This window comes from Dipodomys ordii, unplaced genomic scaffold, assembly GCF_000151885.1.
Source record: "Dipodomys ordii isolate 6190 unplaced genomic scaffold, Dord_2.0 Scaffold12, whole genome shotgun sequence".
Taxonomy (NCBI): Eukaryota; Metazoa; Chordata; class Mammalia; order Rodentia; family Heteromyidae; genus Dipodomys; species Dipodomys ordii.
In genome coordinates, this window is record NW_012267228.1 from 3,783,679 (window position 1) to 3,810,017 (window position 26,339).

The following is a 26,339-nucleotide window of genomic DNA, read 5'->3' on the forward strand; positions in this document are numbered from 1 at the left end:
ACCTTCCTAACTTTTAGACATCACTGTCCTAATTGGCATATTCATTCCCATGGCAGCTGTATGAGAAATGGAGCTGTACAGGAAATATTCTGAGCTGACAAAGGGGAAAAATGGTTACAGAGAGTAAATGACTTTTCTCAGATTCAAGTGTCCTCAATGCTACAGAAATTGACTTCTTGGTAAAAATGTTAGCTACTAGGAACTTCTTAACATGTAAGAGGTTTAAAGATTTCAGTATCTCTTACCCACATCAATCACATGAGTAGTCACAAGGAAAAGCAACAAGCTAATAAGAGGTATCTAGAGTTGATAATATAGCACTGATACCTAACTTGAGGTTGAAGTTTATTTTTAAAATGTACTTCACATTTTAGTTGCAGGCAAGCACCCAAAACCAAATTTTAAATATTTTAATTTTAAATCAATTTTATAATCTGAAAGTCTACATAATGTAGAAAAAAGTTTTAGATGAGGATTTAGAGGACTATGTATGTAGTTCAGTTGTAATGTGCTTGCTCTGATTTTGATAACTAGCCCCACCGTAAGTATTTATCTTTTACTAAGCATGGTGATACAAGCCTTCAATGTAATCATGGCATTAAAGCAAGGAGGGTTGAAAGTTTCAGGCTGAGTTACTAAGTCAGACCCTGTCTCAAGAAAAAGAAGAGATAGAATGTAATTATAAAACTGGATTTTTAATAGCTCCTATGTGTTGAGCACTTAGCATACACAAATACTCCAAATGTCTTATCTCATTTACCTTCAGTATAGTTTTAAATGACTCTATTTGAAACAGCTCAGAAAGATAATTTGTCCAATGTTATATAGTTGTGGAATTAAAATTCGCATGTCTATCTGTTGGCCCATGCTATTTTTAACCCCATCCTACTTGCCCCAGTTAATTTGGAAAATTTTACAAATCTGTGACAACTTTCTTGCATAATCACAGAGAGTGTACCTACCTCCACATCAAAGTTAGTCATGTCAGCCTTCCACTTAAAATAATCTTGAACAGCACCTCCAAAATCTCTTGCAGCCTCATTTGAGGTAAAGCAATGCTTCTCTCCTGCCCTGCTGCATGTGACTCTAAATTTCAGCACTCGAAGCTCAGTATCTTCTTTTGAGCTTTCATCAGCCTCATCTTTGCAAGATGCCAAGTCCTCACCTACTAATGTTAATATCTCTTCTTTAATGGCTGGATTTTCATAATAGTCTAAGATGTGTGAACCTATAAGATCGTCAGCAAACTCTTTTTTAACATTATTCTCATCTAACTTGTCTCCTTGTCCATTATCAATCATCTTCCTTTTACTTGAATTCTGATTTATCTTTTTACGCTTTGTTTTTTTTTTCTTGAAATTGGTGTTAAGTTCCCATACTTTTAAAGGGTCAGACCATGGAAGTTTGCCAGCCAAATCTTCAAAATCCTTTAGAACTTCTTCCTATAAAGGACAGAGAATAAAACCAATTTTCATAACTGTTATTTGATTTGTTGTTCTTTTTAGTGTACTTATAATGTACTATGTGATTTTTTTGTTTGTTTCTTTGCATGTTCTTCCCCCATGGTACAACCCCTGTTGTCACTGTATTTGATTCCAGTGTCCTGCATCTTGTATATACATTTTTCTAATTTGGGGAGGGGAAGGGAAATAACAAAATGCTGAAATAAGGATACAGGATGACTGACCTATTGTACCAATAAGATGTTGAAAACAAACTTTACAACTTTGCAGGGGGCGGGGGGAGAAGGTAGAGAGGAGGGGACGAAAGGGATGGTAGGGGGAAAATAAAGGAGAGGGTAACAATGCTCAACAGGAAATAAGACTCATTACCTTGCTCATGTAACTGTTAACCCTTCTATACTGTATTTTTACAATAAAAAATATATATTAACAACAAAAAATAAATAAATATGCTGGTTGCCAGTGGCTTTTGCCTGTAATCCTAGCTACTCAGGAGGCTGAGATCTGAGAATCTTAGTTCAAAGACAGCCTGGGCAAGGAAGTCTGAGCGACTCTTATCTCCAATAAACCACCAGAAAACCAGAAGTGGCACTGCAGTTCAAGTGGTAGATCGCTTGCCTTGAGCTGAAGAGCTGAGGGACAGCTCCCAGACCTAGAGTTCAAGCCCCAAGACCAACAAAAAAAAATAATTAATAAGTTAATATAATATATAACTGTATTTGAACCAATAAAGACTTGCTTTTGTTTTAGTTACAAACTGCATTAGTCTATTTATTTACTACAGTAATGAAAATGCCTGCAATTAAGAAAATCCAAGTTTCAATGACAAATTAGGGTACAGACACATTAAGTTAAAAGCAATCTGATAGAACTACCAGAAATACAACTAAGATAAAAATTTAAGCAGCAAAAAGCCAAAAAGTGGTAAAGAAACAATGTGTGAAAATCAATAAGAAGAAATAGGTGAATGAAAGAGAGGAAAAGAGGGCAACATATGCCTCACTGACAGACTTCTTTTTGGACCTTTAGAATTTTGGGTATATATGTATTAACTATGTTTAAAAAAAAGACTTAAAAACGAACAAAAACCAAGAAATGATTTATTAGTGGAGTCAAAGTACAGCTTGAGGCAGGCAGTTGGGTACTGGCCAACTATATAGAAGCTGTCAGGGCATGTAGTTCTAGTAACCAATAGGGTAGGGTTTCCAGCTGGCATCCCTCCCCAAATACTGCAGTGAATGCCCATGTATGAAAAGTCATAAACCTAGAGAACGCAGATAACTTAAAAGAACTTTAAAGTTAAAAATATATCTAATTTTTAAATAGTATAGCTACCTTTTTGAAAATTAAATGTAGTGATGTACCCTCATGCTTAAGTCCATTGAGAGCTTCCCTCTACACACAGAAAATCTATATTCCTTAAAAGTTCAATGGAATATGATTCTGGCCTATTTCTCTTACATTCATTCAAGATCATTCTGTCTCATTTCTGATCTCTATATTTGCTGTTCACATGGCCTCTTTGCAGTGCAAGCCCCTTGCATATTACTTAAAATAGCAAGTTAAAAGGTATAACCTCTGAAAGGCCTGCTCTACTTAAAAGTCTTAAGTCTCTCTTTTCCTATATTATCACCAGTGCTTCGATCCTTATTCATGTGTACTGACAAAACCAGTGCCATGAGATAGAAACTTTTATTTCAATCTTTACTTCTCACTAGCCTCAAGGGATCAGCAACTTCAGAGTTATTCACAAAGCACAGCACGATGTTCTCTGTATCCAGTTGGAGTCGACTAACTGATAGAAATGAGACTTGGTAATGGAAGTGAAGGCTTTGCTACTACTTAAAACCTGCTGAAATAATAATAAACTTTAGAGTTAGCTAATTAAGTTCTATTTACAAATAATGTTCCCATAAAAGGCACCTGAAGACTGGTATTTAAACCAGTGGGATAACACTGGCATCAACCCTTTCTTCAGAAACTGTTTTAAAGAAAATAGCAACAGTAATACCAATCGTATCTTAACTAAACTATATGGTTTTTGTAACCCTGAATTATAACATAAGGTTTCTCAAGTATAATGAAAGTCAAGCTGGGCACCAGTGGCTCATGCCTGAAATCCTACCTACTCAGGTGGTTGAAATCTGAGGATCATGGTTTTAATGCCAACCCAGGCAGGAAAGTCTGTAAAAACTCTTATCTCCAATTAACTACTAGAAAACTGGAAGCATGGGCCTGGCTCAGGGACAGAGTCCAGGCTCTGAATTCAAGCCCTATGACCAAAAAAAAAAAAAAAAAGTCAATCAGCAAATCAGAAGTACAAGAAGACATGGAGAGGGAAAAGGCCTACAGCTCTCAAGTATAAAGACTGTTTACAAAGCAGGCAGCACACTTTGTCTACAATAGGAGGAATGTACATAGATTAATGAAGGGAACTTCTCTGAGTCTCCTCTACAGCAGAAGAGAGAAATGAAAGATAAATAAGGATTCTCAAAGATAGGTCACATATTTTCTGGAGCTGTCAGTATCTGTTAGAAGATTTTTTTTTTTTGTAGTACTGGGGTGACAGAAGCCCTCATAAATACTAAAGTCTGCAGGTTTTAAGGTCATTTCTAGATTATTTATACTCATATAAACAGCTGTTATACTGTATCGTTTTACAGATAGATGACGATGAAAATGTCTTTCAATTATTATTATTTTTGTTTTGTTCTTTTTTTGTAGGTCGTGGCCTGAACTCTGGGCCTGGGCGCTGTCCCTCAGCTCTTCAGCTCAAGGGTAGCACTCTACCACTTCAGCCACAGCACCACTTCCAGCTTTTTCTGCTTATGTGGTGCTGAGGAATCGAACCGAGTGCCTCATACATGCAAGGCTCAGAAAAAGGAATAAAAAGGAATGAAGCAGGGGCTGGGAAGGTGGCTCAGTGGTAGAGCGCTTGCCTTGCATGCATGAGGCCCTGGGTTCGATTCCTCAGTACCACATAAGCAAAAAGAAAAAAGCTGGAAGTGGTGCTGTGGCTCGAGTGGTAGAGTGCTAGCCTTGAGCTGAAGAGCTGAGGGACAGCTCCCAGGCCCAGGGATCAGGCCCCACGACCAGACCCCAATAAAACCCAAAAAACAAATAAATATTATGTTGGCTTCATTTCAAAAATGAAGACAGAGAGGAAAGCAAGATTAAAGCAGAACAGTGAGAAAATATAGAAAGCACCACTTGTTCTTTAGTCAGATTCTTGAAGCAATTCTATTTTGGAACCATGTATACCTGTCAGCTGAGAAATCTAAAATTTACCTCTTAAAGGCAAAATCAGACTTTTTTTCTTATTAATATATATTTAAATGTAGAGCCTCTAGCTTTCCTTGGCTTCTTTACTCAAGGCTGAAGCTCTACCCCATAAGCCACACTTCCATTTCTGGCTTTTTGCTGGATTAATTGGAAATAAGAGTATCATGGACTTTTCTGCCCCGACTGGTGAGAAAATAGCTTTCCAGGTAGGTGGGATTACAGGTATGAGCCACCACCAGTACCTTGCTCAAAATCTCAAAGACAACTTTTGAGATGTAAAGATATAAGTCTCTACATTTTATTATAAAAGCCAGCCAGTAGTTATTATAAATGGCACGGGTTGGTGATAGTGCATACGTTGTACAAGACCCTGAGGACGAGGCTGGGAAGGTGGCTCAGTGGCAGAGCGCTTGCCTTGCATGCCTGAGGCCCTGGGTTCGATTCCTCAGCACCACATAAGCAAAAAGAAAAAAGCCAGAAGTGGTGCTGTGGCTCAAGTGGTAGAGCACTAGCCTTGAGTTGAAGAGCTGAGGGACAGTGCCCAGGCCCAGAGTTCAGGCCCCACGACTGGACCCCAAAAAAAATTAAAAGAAAAAAAAAAGACCCTGAGTTTGATTCCCAGCATGTCAAAAAAAATTAATAATACTAAATGATAGGCAGACTGTGAAAAACAGAAATAAGCTTTTTTTTTGAGAAGATATCTAAATATCAGCTATTATATTTGGAAGAGCTCACCTTTGTGTTTTTGAACTGATAATCTTTAAATTCTTGAACCACCACAAACAAGTTATCCACTGATCTTAGACAATGAACCTGGGAAGGGAAAAAAAAGTGCAATAATTTTACATTGTTGGTTTAAGAAGGGTTCCCATTGTGTAGCTCCAGCTGGCCTGGAAGTCGCTATGTAGCTCTGAACTCGCAATCCTCTGTCTTGAACTTTCCAATTGCTACCACTGCAATGTTCTGCCATCACCTACCCAGCACTGGGGTCTGCATTCAGGGCCTCCCTCACATGCAAGGTTTACTAGCCCAAGTAGTGCTCTATCACTCAAGCCATGCCTCCAGGTAGGTTTTTTGCTTGTTACTATGGAGTCTCAGGAACTTTTCTGCATATGCTGGCTTTAAATCTCAATTTTCTGGATCTCAGCCTCTTGAGTAGCAAGGATTTCAGACAAGAGCCATTGGAGCCTGGCTAGGCACAATAGTTTTACAGTACCTAATACCTGTATTTTAAAACTTCCCAAAAGAAGTGCAGCAAAGCCAGAAAGTCCACGAGACTCTGGTCTACAATAAAACAGCAAAAATCCAGAAGTGGAAGTATGGTTCCAGTGGTACAGTACCAGCCTTGAACAAAAAAGCTCAGGGACAGAGTTCAGGTTCTGAATTCTAACCCCAGTAAACACAACATGCACACATACATGCATGCATGTGTGTGCATACACATGCATGCACTCATGCACACACTCAAAGCATAGCAAATGGAAGCATATTTACAAAGTATATTTAAAATACTTGCTTTTTAAATTCATGTATGTTACAAATGCATACAAAACTAAAAATGTGGTCAAACTTATACTAAATTTGTAAGGTAAGGTCAAAAGGAGAGAGACTAGAAAGGAAAGGTGGGAGAATATAGTCGTAATATACAACGTACATATATGAAAATGGAACCAGTTAACTTGTGGTGTTAGGTAGGGTTGGAAGTGATGGGGGAGAGATCTATGGAAGGGGTGACATTGATCAAGATACTGTTCTTGTGGAATTGAAACTCCTTTGTACAACTACTTAAAGATAATAAGTAGTCAAATCACCACCTAACAACAAGAAACAGTAATTTTATCACCTGATTTGGAGCAAAGCAAAGAGAACCTCAGAGGGACCTGGAAACTAGAAAGTGTAAGTCAAATCCAGTGCTGGTGGCTCACACCTGCAATCCCAGTTATTCAGCAGGCTGAGATCTGAAGGAAGCCCTGGAGAAGTAGACAAATCAAGGGATTTTTATCTCTAATTAGCCAGCAAAAAGACAGAGCAGAGTTGTGGCTCAAGTAGCAGAGTGCCAGCTTTGAATGGAAAAGCTAACAGCTTGAGGCTATGAGTTCAAGCCCCAGTACTGCATTTAAAAATAAAATTGTAACGTAAGTGTAGAATTACTAATTTTAAATATTGCTTCAAACCTGAGCAAGGCTTTCCACTGCAATGTCAAAATAAATCTTGCCCCGGTCTTTGCTGATTTTGCATGATGACCCCAATTTCTCTTTCACTTCATCTGCAGCTGTTTGCTCAAAGCCAGTAGGTACAGTGGCTCCAATAGTGACACGGAAATGCTCAGACTCACTTCTGACATCAGTTTCTGTCACCCGTACAGATCTCTGGTTCACATGAAGATTCACATTCATGAGTCGGTTAATAGCTTCTTTAACGTCAGCCATGTTACAGTATTTTCACGATCCCTAACACAATCTCTATAAAATACAGAAAAGAGAAAGAAGTAAAGCCCAAACCTACTTCATTCATAATGAAAACACCTGCTTTGGAGAACAAAAGCAAGAAATACAACATATATATACACATATATGTATATATATACACACACGCACATACATTCAAGACACCTAATTAAGTATACATCAAAATCACAACATTGAATAAACAAAGGCAGAGTGCAGCTTGTAAAACACATGTTACTAAACAAGCACCATATGTACTATGAATAAAAAGGAGCAGACACATAAGAGTATTTCCATAGCATGCAGTATTTGGTTTGAACTCATCTATGTTGATAAGAAGCTATTTCCTAATTATACTACTTAACAATAAAGAAGCTGCTAGAATATTGAAAGACATTTCTGAATATTTTCCTTTTATCTAGCACTTTAGAAACTTCCCAAAAGAAGTGCAGCAAAGCCAGATAGACATGGTTTTGAATTCTTGTTTCTAGTTTCATAGGTTGAATAACCTAAAGCAAGTTAATTCTCCCAAACCTGAAAATAGGAAATTAGCTCTTTCCCTAAAGTCGTTGAGGGATTTGAGAATAGCATAGTGCTGGACCAGTGATTAAAACTTAATAGAAAGGTTAGAGACTGGCCTGAGCAGAAAAGTTCTCCCAAATTCCTTCTTAACCCATAGTTTGCTACTATGCATGCTTGTCACCCCAAGGTTTGTGGCTGAAAAGTGGGAGCATTAGGTGCAGTCCAGAAAAGTAGAGCCTTCCCACATCTCTACCGAAGGGAAGTTGTGGACTGCCCAACCGCTGATCCCAGCAACGGCAGGAGGCGGTGGATCGCCGTTTGGATACCAGCCCCTGTCACAACAGAACTGAATTCCATAGTAGTCTCAGGCAACGTTCCAAGTATGAGGTGCTCAAAATAATTTAAAAACTGTTTGCAGCCTATCTATCTTCCTCGTGTGGACAGTGGTTCATTAATTTAAGGAAGATTACCTCGACCTACTGCTATCTAATAACTATACATACTGTGGGGCATCAGAAGAGACCTCTGTAATCGTAAACGAACGTCCTATTATCTGAACGTTCTCGCGTGTTAAGGGGAGGGGTTAAGGAGATGATGCTCTCAACCGATTATCAAAGGGTCTGAAACTCAAATCCACCTCCGTACGTCGAGGACCCAGCGTGGGGGGTCGGTTGGGCCGAGGTGGCATCAGGGTGTAACGCTAGTTAGCCATTTCCTGTCCCGAACGAGCTCGCCAGCACGGTGAACCCGACCCCCACCTGCCCGAGACGCCGTCTACCGCAAGCGAGGGTGTGTGCGGCCTCGGATCCGAGCGCGGCGCAGGGGAGCGGAGCTACAAAGCCGCAACTCCCCCGCCGCCAGGCGGGACCCGCGGGCACACGAGGCCCGCTGGGCAGTGCGGGCCAGGGACAGGCCACGTGGCGGGCTCCGCCGTAGGACCACCCCGAGGGACGCCCCCGCTCCGACTCCGGCCCTGGACGAAGGCAGCTCCTCCCTCCCGCCACTCCTGACCGCCGCCCGGTTACCGGCCACCAGCACCCGCCGGCCCAGCGCACTCACGTCACGCCACCGGAAGCCGGCTCGCCTGGCCCGGAAGCGGAAGTGAGGGAGCGGATCACGGAAGCGGAAGTCCGGTGCCAGAGGCGGGCCCCGGGGGACAAGGTCGTGAAGAGAGGAGTCTGCGCGGAGCTGTGGTGAGGCGGGGCACCGGATGGCCGCGAGCTGGGCCGGAAGAGCCCGGGCCTTGTCGCCTCGCGTAGCGCGGTGGCTCTGGTGGCGCCTGTGGAGAGCTTAGTGATGCCCAGGGTGGGGTAAGAGTTTCACAGCGAGCCTCTCGTTTGCTTCGGCAGTGGTGAGGCCGCGAACCGGCTCGCGTGTTAAAGCCAGAGACATTTGGAATCCCAAGGCGATGAAAGTCTTTCTCCCCTCGCCTCGGACGCCGTCTATTGCAGTTTAGACGCGGAGTTGGGGCTTGAACGCGGAGGATGTGACTCTACTCCCTGTGACGATCGCATTGAACCCAGCCGTGGCGGCAACGCCCGTGAGACTCTTTACCTCCGTTTAAACGACCCTCTCCCCCCCAAAAGCCGGAAGTGGCGCTGTGGCTCCAGTGGTGGAGCGCTAGCCTTGAGCACGGAAGCTCAGGGTCAGCGCCCGGGCTTCAGAACTGGCCCGCGCGAGCGCGCGTGCACACACAATCCCTAGTTCATGGTTTTTATGTTGCTTTTTGCTGTTTTTGCACAGTCTTTACTTTTTTTTTCCTGTAGCTTCAAAGGTAGCTTCCCTTCCCCACTCCCACCCTCTTTCCCCCCCCCCCCGCCCCGGTCGTGGGGCTTGAACTCTGGGACTGGGCACTGTCCCTGAGCTCTTTGTTCAAGGCTAGCACATTCTACCACCGAGCCACAGCGCTACTTCCGACTTTTTTTTGCGATTAATTGGAGATAAGAGTCTCATGAACTTTCCTGGCACCTAGCTAGCTTTTTTTTTTTTAAAGACATTGTATAACCTAAGAACAACAAAAAGGCATCTTACTTAAGTAATAGGCAAAGGCAAGCCTATTTTTTAGACAGTTTACTCAGGAGGCTGAGATCGGAGGATCCTGGTTCTGGCAGGAAAATCCAGCTGACTTCCAAAAAGCCAAAGTGGAGGTGTGGCTCAACTGGAAGAGCACCAACCTGGAGCAGAAAAAGCCATGGGAGAGTGCTCTGGATCTGAGTTCAAGCCCCACATACAAACAGGCAAATAGAAAAACAAATAAAATCCAGGTGTGGTTCAAGTTGTAGATTGCCTGCCTGGTGAGCACAAGGTTAGTTCAAAAGGCAAAGACATTTCTCTAAGACACTCAAATAGCTAGTAAGCACATGAAAAGTTGTTCAATAATAGTAGTCAGCAAATAAATGTAAATTAACACAACATGGTACATATTTGAATGGCTAAATTTAAAAAGCAGAAATTAGGTATTTCCAAGTTTTAAGTGAGTATTAAGTGCGTATATGCAGCAACAGAACACTCATACATTATTAGTGGTAATGGTACTTAGTATTCCTCAAAATTTCCTAATACACCTTGCAATTCTAAGAGGCCTGCCTATACGCAAGAGAAGTGGAAAGCTGTTCAAAAAAAAAACTTGTTCTCATAGGTGCCCAGCAGCATTATTCATATTGCCCTAAAATCAAAGCAACCTAATGTCTTCCACAATCTGATGAATAATAAACAAATATGGCTTACCCATCCCATAATTTCAGTCAAAGAAAGTATTGAGTTGCAGATCAATGCTATAATATAGATGAATCTTGCAAACATATTAAGTGAAAACAGTCAAATATAAAACATCGCATATGTGATCATTTGCATTTAATACCCCAAACAGGCCAACATACAGAGACACCAGATCAGTGGTTGCTTGGTTAGAAGGAATTGGGAAGTTCTAGCAAAGGATATGAGTTTTGGGGAGATAAGGAGAACGTTCTGGAATTAGGATGAATACATAAAAGCAAATATACTAAGAAACCTGGGGCTGGGAAGGTGGCTCAGTGGTAGAGTGCTTGCCTTGCATGCTCAAGGCCCTGGGTTCAATTCCTCAGCACCACATAAGCAAAAAGAAAAAAGCCGGAAGTGGCGCTGTGGCTAAAGTGGTAGAGTGCTAGCTGAAGAGCTGAAGAGCTGAGGGACAGTGCTCAGGCCCAGAGTTCATGCCCCATGACCGGACCCCAAAAAAAATATATATATACTAAGAAATCTGAAAACACATTAAAATACTTATTGTAACACATCTATGTGAATTCTATCTTGATAAAGGTAAGAGGAAAATTTGATCTCATGAGAAATTAATCTACATTTTCTTCGTCTGCAGAATCATACTTCCCTCTTACAGTCATTGGGAGATTTAAGTGATATTAATACATTGCCAGGCACAAACATACAGCTTAGTTGTAGAGTACTTACATCGGTTTGATCACTACCAAAAAATAAATAGTGTGAAAACAGAACAAAATTCTGAAAGATACTATTACTTATAAAAATATATTTATTTTCCCTATAAATAGTCTATTACAGATAAATTATCAAGTATTAGAGGAAAACTAGTACTAAATAAAACTTTGACATAATGAGAAGGACTAAAACATCGAAAAGAAAATATTCTGTCCATTGGACTTAGTGTTATTTAATGCATACCTAACGTATACTTCATATTTTATAAAATCATGTACCATAAATATGTCTCATTCTTAGGGGAAGTATAATTCTAACAGTTATTACCCACCAGTAATTGTCATTTAAGCAACAAAACTTATTGACCATTATGTGTCAGGCATTATCTGTCAGGTATTCTTTTAGGTTCTGGGTATACAGCAGTGAAACTAGAATTCCTGAAGTGTCTGACCTCCTATTTGGGCCTATATTCTAATAAAAAAATATATATATAGTTAGTACACTTTATACATAGCATTCCTGTGTTAAGCCTTCTGAGGAAAAACTAAGCAAGATCAGTGTGGAAGAATGTAGCGATTTCTGGAGACATAGAGGACAATACCTTGAAGGCCTTTTTGAAGTACCTGAAAGAAGGTACTACAGGTTGGAGCAGCATCATGCTCAACAGAATTTAGGGATAGCCATCAGGCCAGTGAGGCTGGGGAGGAATGAATGAGACGGGGGCAGAAGGCATGAGAATCGGTAAGTACTTCAGATAGGCCAATGTTTTGCAAATGATATCATACTTTATAATTAAAAATGACAACTCTGGAAGCTGCCTAAAGAATGGCTTAGAGCAGGGTTGAAAACAATTACAGTACTGGGCTATTTCAGTGGCTCACATGGGAGATGAGGAAGTACAAGCTCTAGGGTATTAGTGTTAGGGATGGCGTGAGTTGTCTGGTTACAGTGTGTTTTGAAAGATTATTATTGCTGATGGATTAGATGTGGGTTTGAAAAGATAAAGAATGGTAAGTTTAAGAATCAGACCAAGCCAGCCACCGGTGGCTTATGCCTGTAATCCTAGCTACTCAGGAGGATGAGATCTGAGGATCAAGGTTCAAAGCCAGCCCTGGCAGGAAAGTCCGTGAGACTCTTACCTCCAATAGACCACTAGAAAACCAGAAGGAACACTGTGGCTCAAGCAGTAGAGTGCTGGCCTTGAGCTGAAGAGCACAAGGACAGCGCCCAAGCCCAGAGTTCAAGTCCCACGACCAACAACAAAAAAAAAAAGAATCAGACCAAGCTGGGCACCAGTGGCTCACACCTGTAATCCTAACTGCTCAGCTGAGATCTGAGGATCACGGTTCAAAGCCAGCCCCAGCAGGAAAATCCCTGAGACTCATCTCCAATAAACCATGCAGAAAACCGAAGTGATACTGTGGTTTAAGTGGTAGAGCGCTCGCCTTGGGCTGAATAGCTGAGGGACAGCACCCAGGCCTAGAGGTCAATCCCCACAACCAACCCCCCCCCCCCCCCCCAAAAAAAAAAAAAAAGATCAGACCATACAGATTTGTTGCTCTAGAGTAGCCACATTCTGTTAGTAGGTGCATGTCTTCCTTGGGTCAAAATGACACAAGGAAGTAAAATTGGACACTTTTCATTTTTAGGGTTCTTGGTTATTGTAGGGAAATAGTTTATTCTATCAGAAAGAGGCTGGCTGGGCTCATGCCTATAATCCTAGATATTCCAGGAGGTTGAGATCTGAGGATCATGGTTTGAAGCCAGCTGGGGCAGAAAAAGTCCAAGAGACCCTTATCTCCAATTACCCCCACACACAAAAAGCCAGGAGTGAAGCTGTGACTCAAGTGGTAGAGTGCAAGCTTTGCATAGAAGGGTTCAGGGATAGTGCCTAGGCCCCTAATTCAAACCCAGGACTGGCACAAAGAAAAAAGAAGAGGAGGAAGGGCCTGATGATCTGCTTTGAAAATGTTTTCTAAAATGGATCCTTTCTAGAACATGTTTGATATCTTTCTAACTTATAGCAGTAGTTTTTAAGTGCCCCTACATAAGCAAGCAAATACTTAAATTTCATAAATCACATAAGATATAGTGACACAAATTAAAGACTCAGTGGTATCTCTTTTAATGAATTTAGCTATCTCTTTTGAACAAATATCCTGTTTGTCCTCTCTCTCTCTTCCTCTTACCCTCCGAGGCCCTCATCTTCCCTCTCTTCTCTCTCTTCTCTCTCTGGGTCTGGCCACTGTCCCTCAGCTTTTTCATTTAAAGATGGCGCTCTGCCACTTGAGCCACAGCTCTACTTCTAGCTTTTTGTGGGTAATTGAGAGTCTCAGAGACTTTGCTGTCCTGGCTGGCTTTGAACTGTGATTCTCAGATCTCAGCCTTTTGAGTAGCTAGGATTGCAGGTGTAATCTCTTTCCTTATAGATGGTGCTGGGATTGAATTCATGGCTTCTTGATTTTTTTTTGGGGGGGGGGTCCAGTCGTGGGGCCTGAACTCTGGGCCTGGGCGCTGTCCTTCAGCTCTTCAGCTCAAGGCTAGCGCTCTACCACTTGAGCTACAGCTCCACTTCCAGCTTTTTTTTCTTTTTGCATATGTGGTGCTGAGGAATTGAACCCAGGGCCTCATGCATGCAAGGCAAGCGCTCTACCACTGAGCCACCTTCCCAGCCCCGAATTCATGGCTTCTTGAATGCTGAGCTCTTGTTAAAAAATTGCACCCCAGCCCAGTCTACTCTTAACAAAAATCAGGATCATGGTTAGAAAATCCACTACCCTTTGTGTCCTCTTTATCCATTTGTGCTTTTAATTCACTTGATTCTAGTCCATGTCTTCAAATAAATATGCTTAGAGTATTCTTCCTTTTTCAATTTTTAACTAAAAATTTTCTGTGGATTTTCTGTTTGTAGTTGAGGTTTGGGTTGTTAACATTACCGACTATTTCTTGTTCCTTTTCCTGCCACTGTAATTACAACCCAATGTAGTTTCTTTCTGGGCATTAAATTTGCCTTTGTAAAGCTTAATGTTAATGTTAAGCTTAAACTTTAATGTTAAGCATCTTTTTGTTCCATTGATGATAGCATTTCTTAAGCCTTCACATTGTAAAGTGAGGGTTTTATTACATGTATGGCCTGTCTTCTATGCCTCCTTCCTTCTGCATACCTCCTAATCCTGTTAAGAGAGGATCCCACTTGGCAGGTTGGATTCCTGTGGGGATGTAATTGAAAGAAGGGATGCACCTACACCTGTTTCTCTCTTAATAAACTGCTGAAATTCCATCTCCTTCAAGAAAACCTTTTGGGACTTCATTGGGAAATGAGAGCTGTGTCTACAGTCCTATTAATGAAATGATAGCCTGAGAGTCCATGAATCCTAAACCCAAAGGACCTTTGTCCTGTTGGGTGTTAACAACTAGAGAGAAAAACAATCAGCTTTGGCTGTACACTAAACAAGTGCTGGTTTATTTACTTTTCCCATGCTCTTTCAAGCCCAAGGCGTAAAACTTGGTAATATAACCCCTGTGAGAGCTTGGGATGGAATTAGTGACAACACAGTGAATTTTCAGGAGAATGAATGTGAACTTTATTAGTTCTCCTTTAATTTCATATTGATAAGTTGATTTAAAAGCAATTCATTTACTTGGAAAGGAACTCCATCTTCCTTGATATTGAGATCACCATAGGAATAAAGGCAATGAGTAGCGAAACACCCCTGCCACCTAGTGGTTATTTATGCTAAAACGCAGCTCATCTCTTACCCAAGCACAGAACACATAAAAAAGAACTGCAAGTACAGGAAACAAACCTACAAATATCCTAAACCTAGGAAGCTTATTTTCCCTCCTCCTTATGTTGCCAGAAGAACAGAAAGGACACTGGCAAGAAAAATATTGAGTCACCAGTTCTAGTGTGAGTGGCAGCTGCAAAAAGCAGCAAAAAGTCAGGGTCAACAATGGGGCAGCATCCTTTAGTAATAGTCACTGAAGTGGTACCATGTCATCAGAGGCAAAAGCAATCAGAAATAGAGTCAGCAGTGAGGGGCATGATGAAGTCACTCAAGAGGGCCCATTTTATTGGGCATCAATATCTTTGGGGGGCGTGGTCTTGGAACTCCAGAACTGCTTCACACAGGGAAAACTAACCTGGATGCTCAGAACAACAGTAATCAGACAGTCACTCAGCTACTACCGAAGATTCATTTAAGGACACACCATGGACATCAAACTTCAAAGATACTTAAGTCTTTGAATACTTGATACTTATATAAGATGATGTACTAATAGTTACATCTGATTTTATTTGGAAAGGAACTCTTCTGTTGTATAAGTATTGTATTATTTGTTCTTTTGGTGGTACTGAGGTTTGAATTCAGGGCTTAGGGCTTGCTAGGCAGGCACTGTACCACTTGAGTCATGCTCCCAGCCCTACTTTAAAACCTTGTTAAATTGTAAGACTTTCTCTCTTTTCACTGTTTCCCTTTGTTTTCTCTTTATCCCTGTCCTTTCCTTCTCTATCTTGGCATATTCTTCCTACCTTTACCAGAGACCTTCATAGATATTAGTTATTCAAATGTGTGGAGGATGTATGGAGAAAAGGCACTGGAACTTTGTCCTGGATGGAGTGGAATTATCTGTAACTTAAAGCTGATTTAGGATTGTTGTTGAAGTGAGCCTGATTCTGGTGCTGCTAAATACTCTAACCAGTGGCCTAGATGAATGAAAATGGCAAGCTTATTAAGCCTAACAAATGCCTGACTGTACATGTATCAGTGTGTGGGTGTTTCTAGTGTCTATTGGTGAGTAACCATGCTACTCTTGGCAGTAGAAATGTGAGCAGAATCTGTAGGACTGATTAGCCAATTTTCTCATCTTCTTTTGCTACATAAGGGAATGGAAATGTACTGACACGTGGTAATCCAGTTCTTTCTCAGGCTGGTAACATTACAGAATCCCTGTTGAAATGCAAGGCTGTCTGGCGGAAATCAGACTCCCATATCCTCTCTTAAGCGGTGGTAAATCCCATACATTTTAAAAGCACGACTTCCTGGGGGCTTGATGGGGGAAAAAAAAGAACCTTTGAGCCAATTGCTAGAAGCAGTTGTATAGATGTCTCTATTTTCTTGGACAGTTACTCATGTGAGAAGATCTCACTCCTCCTTCCTGCTGGTCTTTCATATTCAAATCAGGAGTATTTTGAATCTGCCAGCATTGGCTGGGTAGCTCAGGTCCCATACAGAAAAGTGTTAATCCAGTTCTAAACACAGCTCTTTTCATATTTAGTTGGATTCAGCTCAAATTTCTTAGCCCTATTAATGTTACACAGAACCCCACATATGCTCTTCTGTCACACAAAACCAGTGTTCTAAAAACTGAGAGTTGAGAGGAAAAGGGATACATCCTTAATCCTCCTTGTCTCCTTTCCTCAAGCTGGCTTTCAGCTCATTCCTCCCTCCAAACATCTGATCATCTTGTAGACAATCATTTTTCAGCCCTTGTTACTAGTTAGCCACCACTGTCAACCTAGTAAGACAACTTAGACTTGGAAAAGGGAGATTTTGAATCATCTAATCTTATCAAGTCTTACTTCCCTGTGTCAAAAGACCTCATGATACACCTGCCCTATCATTTCCTATCATTCTGCTTCTGATGGGAAAATAATGAGTGAGGACCTGGATGCTGCTATCTCACTCCTAGCTACTTAGGAGTCTGAGATTTGAGGACTGGTTTGAAGCCAGCCTAGGTAGAAAAGTCTGAGATTTTTTTTTTGGGGGGGGGGTCCAGTCATGGGGCCTAAACTCTGGGCCTGGGTGCTGTCCCTCAGCTCTTCAGCTCAAGGCTAGCACTCTACCACATGAGCCACAGCTCCACTTCCGGCTTTTTTTTTCTTTTTGCTTATGTGGTGCTGAGGAATCGAACCCAGGGCCTCAGGCATGCAAGGCAAACACTCTACAACTGAGCCACCTTCCCAGCCCCAACCATAGATAAGAGATTCTTATTTATCTATGGTTAACCAGCAAAAAGCTAGAAGTGGAGATTTGGCTCAAGTGATAAGAGTACCAGCTTTGAGCAAAAGAGCAGAATGAGAGTTCAAGGTCCTGAGTTCATGCATGCCTAGTACCAGCACAAAAATAAAAATTTACTGAGGAACAAAATAATTACCTCAAATATCAACATCAGCCAGGTGCCAGTGACTCATGCCTGTAATTCTAGCTACTCAGGAGGCTGAAATCTGAGGATCGCAGTTCAAAGCCAGCCTGGGCAGGAAAGTCCATGAGACTCTTATCTCCAGTTAACCACCAGAAAACCAGAAGTAGCACTGTGGCCCAAGTAGTAGAACACTAGCCTTGAGTTGAAGAGCTCAGGGACAGTGTCCAGGACCAAAATTCAAGCCCCAGGACTGACCAAAAAAAAAAAAATCATAGCTTGAACAAAATGATAAAAAGTAGCAAAAACAGGCTGGGAAGGTGGCTCAGTGGTAGAGTGCTTGCCTTGCATGCCTGAGGCCCTGGGTTTGATTCCTCAGCACCACATAATCAAAAAGAAAAAAGCCGGAAGTGGCGCTGTGGCTCAAGCGGTAGAGTGCTAGCCTTGAGCTGAAGAGCTGAGGGGCAGCACCCAGGCCCAGAGTTCAGGCCCCACAACCGGACCCCCCCAAAAAAAGTAGCAAAACAAAATTATTTGACATGTGAAATAACTCATATAAGAAGACTGTAATTGAAACTCAAAGCATTATTACATACTAAGAAGGATCTTTTTGAAAATTGTAGAAACTCTAGTAATATATGTTCTTATATGTGAACTGGGATTTTCATCAGCCAGAGTTCTCAGTAATTGGCAGTACTGTACTTTTTGTGAACATAAAAATAAATTACCCTTAATTAACACAGCAAGCTATTAAATATTTAGTCATATAAAAATGAAAATTCTTGGAGGGCGGGGGGGGGAGGATGGGAAGGGATGGGAAGGGGAAACAAAGGAGGAGGCTACAATGCTTGATAAAAAATGTACTCATTATCTTGCCCATGTAATTGTAACCCCTCTGTACAGTGTTTTCACAATAAAAAATAAATAAAAATTAAAAAATGAAAATTCTTTCCTGGACATGTATTCCAGAAGCCCTACAACTTGGTTTTTGGGAAGAACTTGGAGAAATGGGCTGGAAAACTCTTAGAATGCCACAAGTGAGTTTAATAGTTGATTCTGGCTGTTCCTTAGAAGATCAGAAAGTTGATAGAATGTGGACAGTGAAGGCCAGTCTTTTATGAGATTTCATATGGGAATGAAGACTCTGTTAGGAACTGGACTAGAGGTCCTTTGTGTTATATCATGGCAAAGAACTTGTCTACATTTTGTCCATGCCTAAGACATTGAGGAAAACTGAGTTTAAAGGAAACCAATGAATTCATTTGACAGAGGAAAATTTAAGGCAGTCCATAATTCAGGGTGTGACATGGCCTTTGCTGGCTGTGTTAACCAAGTTTATAAATGAGAACTGTGAGCAAAATGTAGAGCAGACAAGTTTGAGAAACTTGCAGTTTGCTCAGAAAAAAAAGTGTGAAATTGGGATCAAAGAAATGTGGTATGTGCCTGTAAGACATGCTTATAATGCTAGCTTCACAGAAGGTAGAGTCTGATGACTGTAAATTTCAAAGCCAGCTGGGGCAGGAAAGTCCATGAGACACTTACTTATCTCCATTTAATCAGCAAAACCAGAAGTGGAGGTGTGGCTCAAATGGTAGAGTGCCAGTCTTGAGTGAAAAGGCTAAGGAATAGTGGCAGGCTCTGAGTTGAAGCCCCAGTACAGGCAAAAGGAGAAAGAAAAAAAAAAGTGTGACTGCTGAAGACACTTGATGTTACAAAGAAGGTAAGTTCTTTGCACTTGGATGATAGGAAGAATGCATTGAGGACTCCCTTGAGAAGTCAGCAAGACTCTAACCATTGCAGGCCAAGGGGATAGAAGTGTGAACTCAGAGAGGAGAGATCCCACTCATGCACTTAGCTCACACAGAGCTTTCTTTTTCTTTCTTTTTCTTTTTTTCTTTTTTTGAGTCCAGTTGTGAGGCCTGAACTCTGGGCCTGGACACTGTCCCTCAGCTCTTCAGCTCAAGGCTAGCACTCTACCACTTGAGCCACAGCGCCACTTCTGGCTTTTTTTCTTTTTGCTTATGTGGTACTGAGGAATCGAACTCAGGGCCTCTGGCATGCAAGGCAAGCACTCTACCACTGAGCCACCTTCCCAGCCCTCACACAGAGCTTTCTAGGAAATATTTTCCTTAAGATTTACTTACCATTCCCAACCACTCAGAGGCTACTGTAGCTGTGGTCCAAGTGGGTCTGATAGTAGTCTGCTGCTCAAGTTGGCATTTGCGTGATGCTCATTTTGCAAGCATGTAGAATGCAAGAATAACAGGATCATGGATGCTTCTACTCTAAAATGAATTTTTAAAAAAAGAGCCAAGTAGTGGTAGCTCATGCCTGTAATCCTAGCCATCCAGGAACATAATTTGGGAGGATTAAACTTCAAAGCCAGCCTGGACAAAAAGTTTTTGAGGATCTCTCTCATCTCTATCAGTAGTTGGGGGTGGTGTGAATGCCTGTCATCCCAGGAAAGATGGGATGATAAACAGGGATATTGTGGCCTAGGGCAGCCTGGACAAAAATCAAGACCCTATCTCAAAAACAATGAGCAAAAAGGGCTGGAGGTATGGCTCAAGTAGTAGAGTTGCCTGCCTTACCAAGCACAAGACAGAGGTGAAGCTGTAGCACTAGTGATAGATTGTTAGCCTTGACCAAAATAAACTTAGAGACAGCACCTGGCCCTGGTTCAAGCCCCAGGACCAGCACACAAAAAGCAAAAAAAAAAAAAAATCCTTAAGTTGTTTATGTCAGGTATTTTGTCACAGTGATGAAAACCTTATCAACATACTTTCCAAAATGAGAACTTATCTAGTGGATTCCAATTTTCGTATTATACTTCTCTTACTAGCTTGGGCAAGTTACCGAACCTTTCTAAGCTTTATGTTTTTTCACTGTAAACGTGGGTTATTATGAGAATAAAGTAAGATGACATATATAAAATGCCTAATAAGTGACTGATTATATAGAAGGGAAACAGCACGTGATGTAGATGTAGTGAAATAGTAAGTTTCGACCACTTGCGATTCAGATGCCTTACCCCTTTTTTTACTAATAAATATTCTTTTGCAAGACTTTTACTAATCTGAAATAAAATAACATAACCTGCCTTTGTATGACATTAAAAAACTATACCTTGGAAGTGGAGCTGTGGCTCAAGTGGTAGAGCACTAGCCTTGAACTGAAGAGCTGAGGGACAGTGCCCGGCCCAGAGTTCAAGCACTACGACTGACAACACACACACACACACACACACACACAGTTCAAGCACTACGACTGACAACACACACACACACACACACCAAAACCAAAACCCTACACCTTTATACAACTACTTAAAGATAATAAAAAGCACATAATTTAAAAAAAACTACAAAAAATGGGGCATATGAGAGTGTGCATAATATAGACCTATCATTTAAAGATTCTTGCCCATTTGTAGATTATGGCTAATATGTATAGTACGGTAGTAGTACTGTTTATGTGTACTAAGGATTGTTTTGGAAATTTCTACAATAAATATGTATTATTTATGTGAAAAGGAAGAATATTTGCATATGGTTGAAACAAAGAGATGACTTTGGCAAACAGAAGAATGTGAAAAAAGGATATTGGGTGGAAAATAGTTGCAGTGATTCAGGCCAAAAGCAATGCAAGCCATAGTATTGTGAAATTTATATATATACATATATATTTAGTACTAATATAGTGTATATATATATATATTATAAATACATATATCAATTATATGTTCAAGAGCTGTGTGATTTTCATATATGTGTTATGATAGGAAAATATGTCTAGATTTGAAATTTTCATTGTATGTATTTTTGTGATAAAATTTGTATATATAGGCACTCCCAAAAATTAAAAAAAAATCAATGCACCGGGCGCTGGTGGCTCACGCCTGTAATCCTAGCTACTCAGGAGGCTGAGATCTGAGGATCGCGGTTCAAAGCCAGCCCGGGCACGTAAGACCGTGAGACTCCTATCTCCAATAAACCACCAGAAAACCGGAAGTGGCACTGTAGCTCAAGTGGTAGAGTGCTCACCTTGAGCTGAAGAGCTGAGGGACAGCGCCCAGGCCCAGAGTTCAAGCCCCATGACCGAAAAAAAAAAAAAAAAAATCAATGCAAGTAAGAACTAAGGCTTTGGTGGTTGGATGAAGAGAGAAAAGCTAATTTAGACTTATTTAGTAGTCTGGTGAGAACAATAAACACATACCATGCCTTCAAGTCAATAATAAAATTAGTCTTTCAAAAGAGCTTGTGATTCACTCTTATTATACCTTCACATGTTCACTGAAATTTGTTTTTCTATGTTAAGTCTCTTTGTTATCATTTATAAAGAAACTCAAGAGCCATCTCTGATGACAGGGTTTTCAGATTTCTGGCTTGTTAAGTTACTGAAGGTACAGTTAACAAAGAGCGTAACAGGAAGACAGGATTATGGAAGAAGATAATGAACTTAGTTTTGGACATGTTGAGTGTGAGGGCCATGTAGAGCCTGTATTACACTGTGGTACTTGAGTCAGGAGCTCAGGAGTCTGGTCTGTACAACGAGAATAGCGAATCATCAGTATAAGTTATCACTGTTATAAATTATAACATAGTTATAATGTTATAAGTTATCACTGTTAAAAGGCTCCCTAGAAGTAGATAGTGAGAAACAGAAATAGAAACAGAAATAGGTGGGCAGGAACTGCTGTGGGACTGTGAGAGTTCATGGCAGACAAGGCAGAGAAACCACTAAAAAGACTGAATGGGAGTGGTGAGGTAGGCCAGCTCATAATCTGCTAGTCTGAGTTTAAACCTGGCAAGAATGACTAGTTGGGCAAGTTTGAAGTTGCTTTCATTCTATCTTATTGGGTAACCTGCTAGTAAGCAATATGATAGAGATAGGGAAATGAGAAAAAGGCTAATGGATAGATTCTTGAGTTTGTTGGAATTGTGACCAAAGTTCAGGGGTCAGCATAGCCCCTCTCAAGTCTGATCCTCAGCTTACTGCTTTTCAGGCTCCAGAAGTTCTTCTGCTTATGGCAGTTCCTTGCCATTCCATAGACACACATTTAAGTATTTATTTTCTTACTAGCCCTCTATCTGTATTATGCTCATCTGTGGCATACCATAAGTTATGAGTTCAGTAGAAAAATGAGACTAACAGAGAAGAAAAATATTAGGGAAGGAATTGTCAGCAGTAGAGGTCAAGACTGAAGTGTTAAACAATTCTCAGGTGATTGGCAACCATATATGTAGGGCCCTGAGCTTAATGTTCCCACAGTTATTTTCATTCTCATAAAATAGAATACAGATACTTATTTTAGTATCTCTGCTTGGCTTTAAATTAGACTGTAGCACATTTTGCTACTCTTGTAGGCAAAGTGTTAACCAAGTCTGTTTTTAGATTTTTAAACAGTTTCAGATAATAGAATCCACAAGCACGTGCTCTGTGTCATGGTAGAAAAATTTGATTATTGCATGTGCTCTCTGGCCTTACCTATTACTAAGTATATATGTCATCCTTCAATCCATGATTAGAAAAAAGCCTGTGTTTTTTCTCTGAGAAACTTTGCCCAAAGGATTAGGATTGGGAAAAGCAGTGCTGGAAAGGGCTCTGAATCATCAGACCTGTATCCCTTTGGCTTATATCCACTGCTTGTTATTATTATTGTTGTTGTTATTTTAGTTTTGGGGGACACTGTGTCCCTGAGCTTCTTTTGCACAAGGCTAGAGAGCTCTATCACTTGAGCCACAGCTCCACTTCCGGCTTTTTTGGTAGTTTATTGGAGATAGAGTCTCACAGACTTTGCTACCTGGGCTGGCTTGGAACCTCCATCCTCAGATCTCAGCCTCCTGAATAGTGAAGATTACAGGTGTGAGTCACCAGCACCTGGCACAGCCACTGCATTTGCTCTGTTTCTGCCTCCTTGGACACAAGCGTGGTACCCTCCTGGCTTTTACTGTTGTCTTCACCAGCTTTCTTTCAGTCATGATATCCAAACTGTCCATTACTCATTGATCCCATTGTCTGCTACCTCTTCTGGGTGCCAATCTATACACACATGGTTCACATGGACTGCAGCATTTCTCCCCAACAGCTCTACCATCAGAAGACTAGCTTCCTATCTTCTTTCATGTCCTTAGGCAGCAGGGAGATGACACAGTTCTCTGCTTTATGATTTTCTTTTTTCTTTTTTGGGCGGGGGGTCTGGTCGTGGGCCTGAACTCTGGGCCTGGGCGCTGTCCTGCAGCTCTTCAGCTCAAGGCTAGAGCTCTACCACTTGAGCCCCAGTGCCACTTCTGGCTTTTTTCTTTCTGCTTATGTGGTGCTGAGGAATCGAACCCAGTGCCTCATGCATGCAAGGCAAGCGCTCTACCACTGAGCCACCTTCCCAGCCCTATGTTTTTTTTTTTCCCAGAGCAAAAGAGTGCTTGAGTGTGGATGGTGAGAAAAGAGTCATATTGGATTGGGAAGATAATCAAATGACAGTTCCTTCAATATTCACTTCATGCTGCTCTGCCTAACCCATTCTTCTGACTCACTGGCACCATCCCCCAATTCATATGATGAAACTATAACCCCCTGTGTAACTTAATATGTCTATCTGGAAGTATGACTTTGAGGCATATGGGTGGGGCCCTAATCCTACTGGATAGGCTATATGAATGTTTTATTGTATTTTGCTGGTACAGGGTTTGGACTCAGGGCCTTGTGCTTGCTTGGCTCATTTGCTTGGCTGGTGGCACTCTTCCACCTGAGCCAGCCCAACTTTTTTTTTTACTGGTTATTTTGGAGAAGGAGACTCTTGGACTTTTCTGTCCAGGCTGGCACCAAATCAAGATCCTCTGAATCTCAGCCTCCCGAGTATCTTGGATCATAGGCATGAGCCCCAGTACCAGGAGGACAGACTTTCTAAGAAAAAAAATTCTCTCTCTCTTTTTTTAATCTGTCTGCTATCTGAGGATACCTGCTACCTGTAATTAGAAAATGAGTCCTTACCATAATCTAACCATGCTGGCATTCTAACAACAGGCTTCCAGCTTCCAGAATTGTCAGAAGATAAATTTCTATTTTTAAGTTATTAAGTCTATAATATTTTGTTAAGGCAATCAGATTAAGATATTCACCTACTAGACTTCTTCATTGATGGTTTTCTCTTAGTAGCCTCAGCCTCATAGACTCTTTTTGTTGTTGTTGTTTTGGTCAAGGCTAGTTCTCTACAACTTGAGCCACAACTCCACTTCCAGATTTTTTGGTGTTTAATTGAAGATAAGAATGTCATGGACTTTTTTTTTTCCCCAGTTGGCTTTGAACTTCAATTCTCAGGCAGGTCTCAGTCTCTGGAGTAGCTAGGATTATATCACACAAGGTTATATATTCCAAAGTGGGATATATAATCTAGATTGTAACCTACAACGGATATACAACCTAGGGTCTTGTGTCCTTTGCCCAAAGAATAATGCTAGATACTCATTTAATTGTTCTCAAAGCTTCTCTGTAGGTGAGAAGACTATTGGATGTGTGTTTTCCTGGAGCACATGATGAACTTCTGGAATGGCTGAAGTTTATAGGATCATTTCTGTCTAGCTAACACAAATGATATATTAAAAAGGGCATGAATTAGCCTAGAATTATAATTTCTTCAGATGGAATTAGCAATGCATAGGATAAGCAATGGATGGGGTAAGGCAGCTCTATTCTGGTCTGTTAATCCAGCTTCACCTAAGCTCTATAAGGAAGCAATAGGAAGATCCATATCTTTTTATATCTGTCATTGTTTATTATCATTGGTTTTCCATTTTCCCTGCTCTACAGCAGGAGTTGGGGGGGGGCGGAGGAAGATCATGAACTCTTTAGAGAAATGATGCCAGATATAAAACCCATAAACAAAATTTAGATGGAACTGGAAAGAATGCATCAGAAATGAAGGAATCAGTATCACAGTGGGCAAATACCACCTGAAAGTGCCGACTAAATGTTCTCTGTATTTGTGATTGTCCCACCAGTGGAAATCTTTAAATCCAATCAGCACAGTTTGCTTCACTCTCTCTGTGGTACCTTTCCATTGTTGCCTCATGTCTAGCCCTTATAGTCATTTATGTAATGCCAGCTGATGACCCATGTGGAGATTTTTCTTTCCTCTGGTGATAATGATTCTGTCACTCCAGGTTCCTGTTTTAGTAGAGCATGAAGAGAGTTAGACTGATTGATTGAGACTGAGCTGGAGTTAAATAAAGATTTTATTTGAGGGTCCATTAGCCTTCCTGCATAATGTCTAGGAGAGTAGGAAAACTGGCTGTCTTCTCACTGGCATTTACTGGATCACATGTATTTTGTTTGGTTTATTTAGTTGCTACCATTTAAAGATAGGGATTATTCCTGCTTCTTTTTAAAAATTGAAAGAATCTTGGGCCTTCATCCCTTCTTAGAACAACCAGCTGATGCCAAGCAGGCACTTGTCCTTAGTGAAGACATGAGCTGTACAGATCAGATTGCCCAGTTCCTACTACTGTATCTGTTATGTTGGTCATCATAGACACTTGATTTTCTGTCCTCTGCTCTGTAGGAAAGAAAAAAAACCTAGCATTTATTGAGTGTTTTCTATGCATGTACCATTGAGCCTCGTAATTTGCATATTATCCCTGATTTTTTTTCTCTCTTAAGAAACCAGTGAGATTTAAGCTCGTTGACTACAGTGATCATGGCTGCATCTTTTGCCAGTGTGAGAGAACACAACTCTTGGCATCGTCACAGATACATGGTAGGAGCTCAGATATATTTGTTGAATCAATGCATATGTGAATACATACATAAGTGGATAATGAATCTCATCCTATTTTTGTAGATAAGAAAACCAAGCTCCCAAAGAGTTAAGCAACTTGTTCAGAATTTGTACACTTGATATGGATTGCTGTTAGAATTCAAGTAGGACACTGTGTGACTTCAGAGATCTAGTATGGAGAAGGAAACAGACCACTTCAGGACCACATGGGCCAAGTGCACAGAAGGTACTTGGTAAGTACTTCCTAAATTAAATGACAGTAGTACTCAATGTGTT

At 41.0% G+C, this 26,339-nt stretch overlaps 1 protein-coding gene across 5 annotated transcripts in view; it reads right to left on the reverse strand.

Annotated features, from left to right (window-relative positions):
- Thumpd3 (THUMP domain containing 3) overlaps window positions 1–21,355 on the reverse strand; it is a 36,787-nt gene extending 15,432 nt beyond the window's left edge. Inside the window, exons 1-4 of one of the 5 annotated variants that reach the window (XM_013010539.1) lie at window positions 21,334–21,355; window positions 6,920–7,207; window positions 5,481–5,558; window positions 963–1,442 (exon numbers count right to left, since the gene is read on the reverse strand). In XM_013010539.1, coding sequence (XP_012865993.1) covers window positions 963–1,442; window positions 5,481–5,558; window positions 6,920–7,174 — 813 coding nt within the window. In that variant the 5' untranslated portion in view covers window positions 7,175–7,207; window positions 21,334–21,355. Of the gene's footprint in view, window positions 1–962; window positions 1,443–5,480; window positions 5,559–6,919; window positions 7,208–8,472; window positions 8,711–8,739; window positions 8,808–21,333 lie in introns of those variants that run through there. The other 4 variants (XM_013010536.1, XM_013010535.1, XM_013010538.1 and 1 more) reach the window with 4 other exon arrangements.
- Between the last annotated feature and the right edge of the window lie 4,984 nt (window positions 21,356–26,339).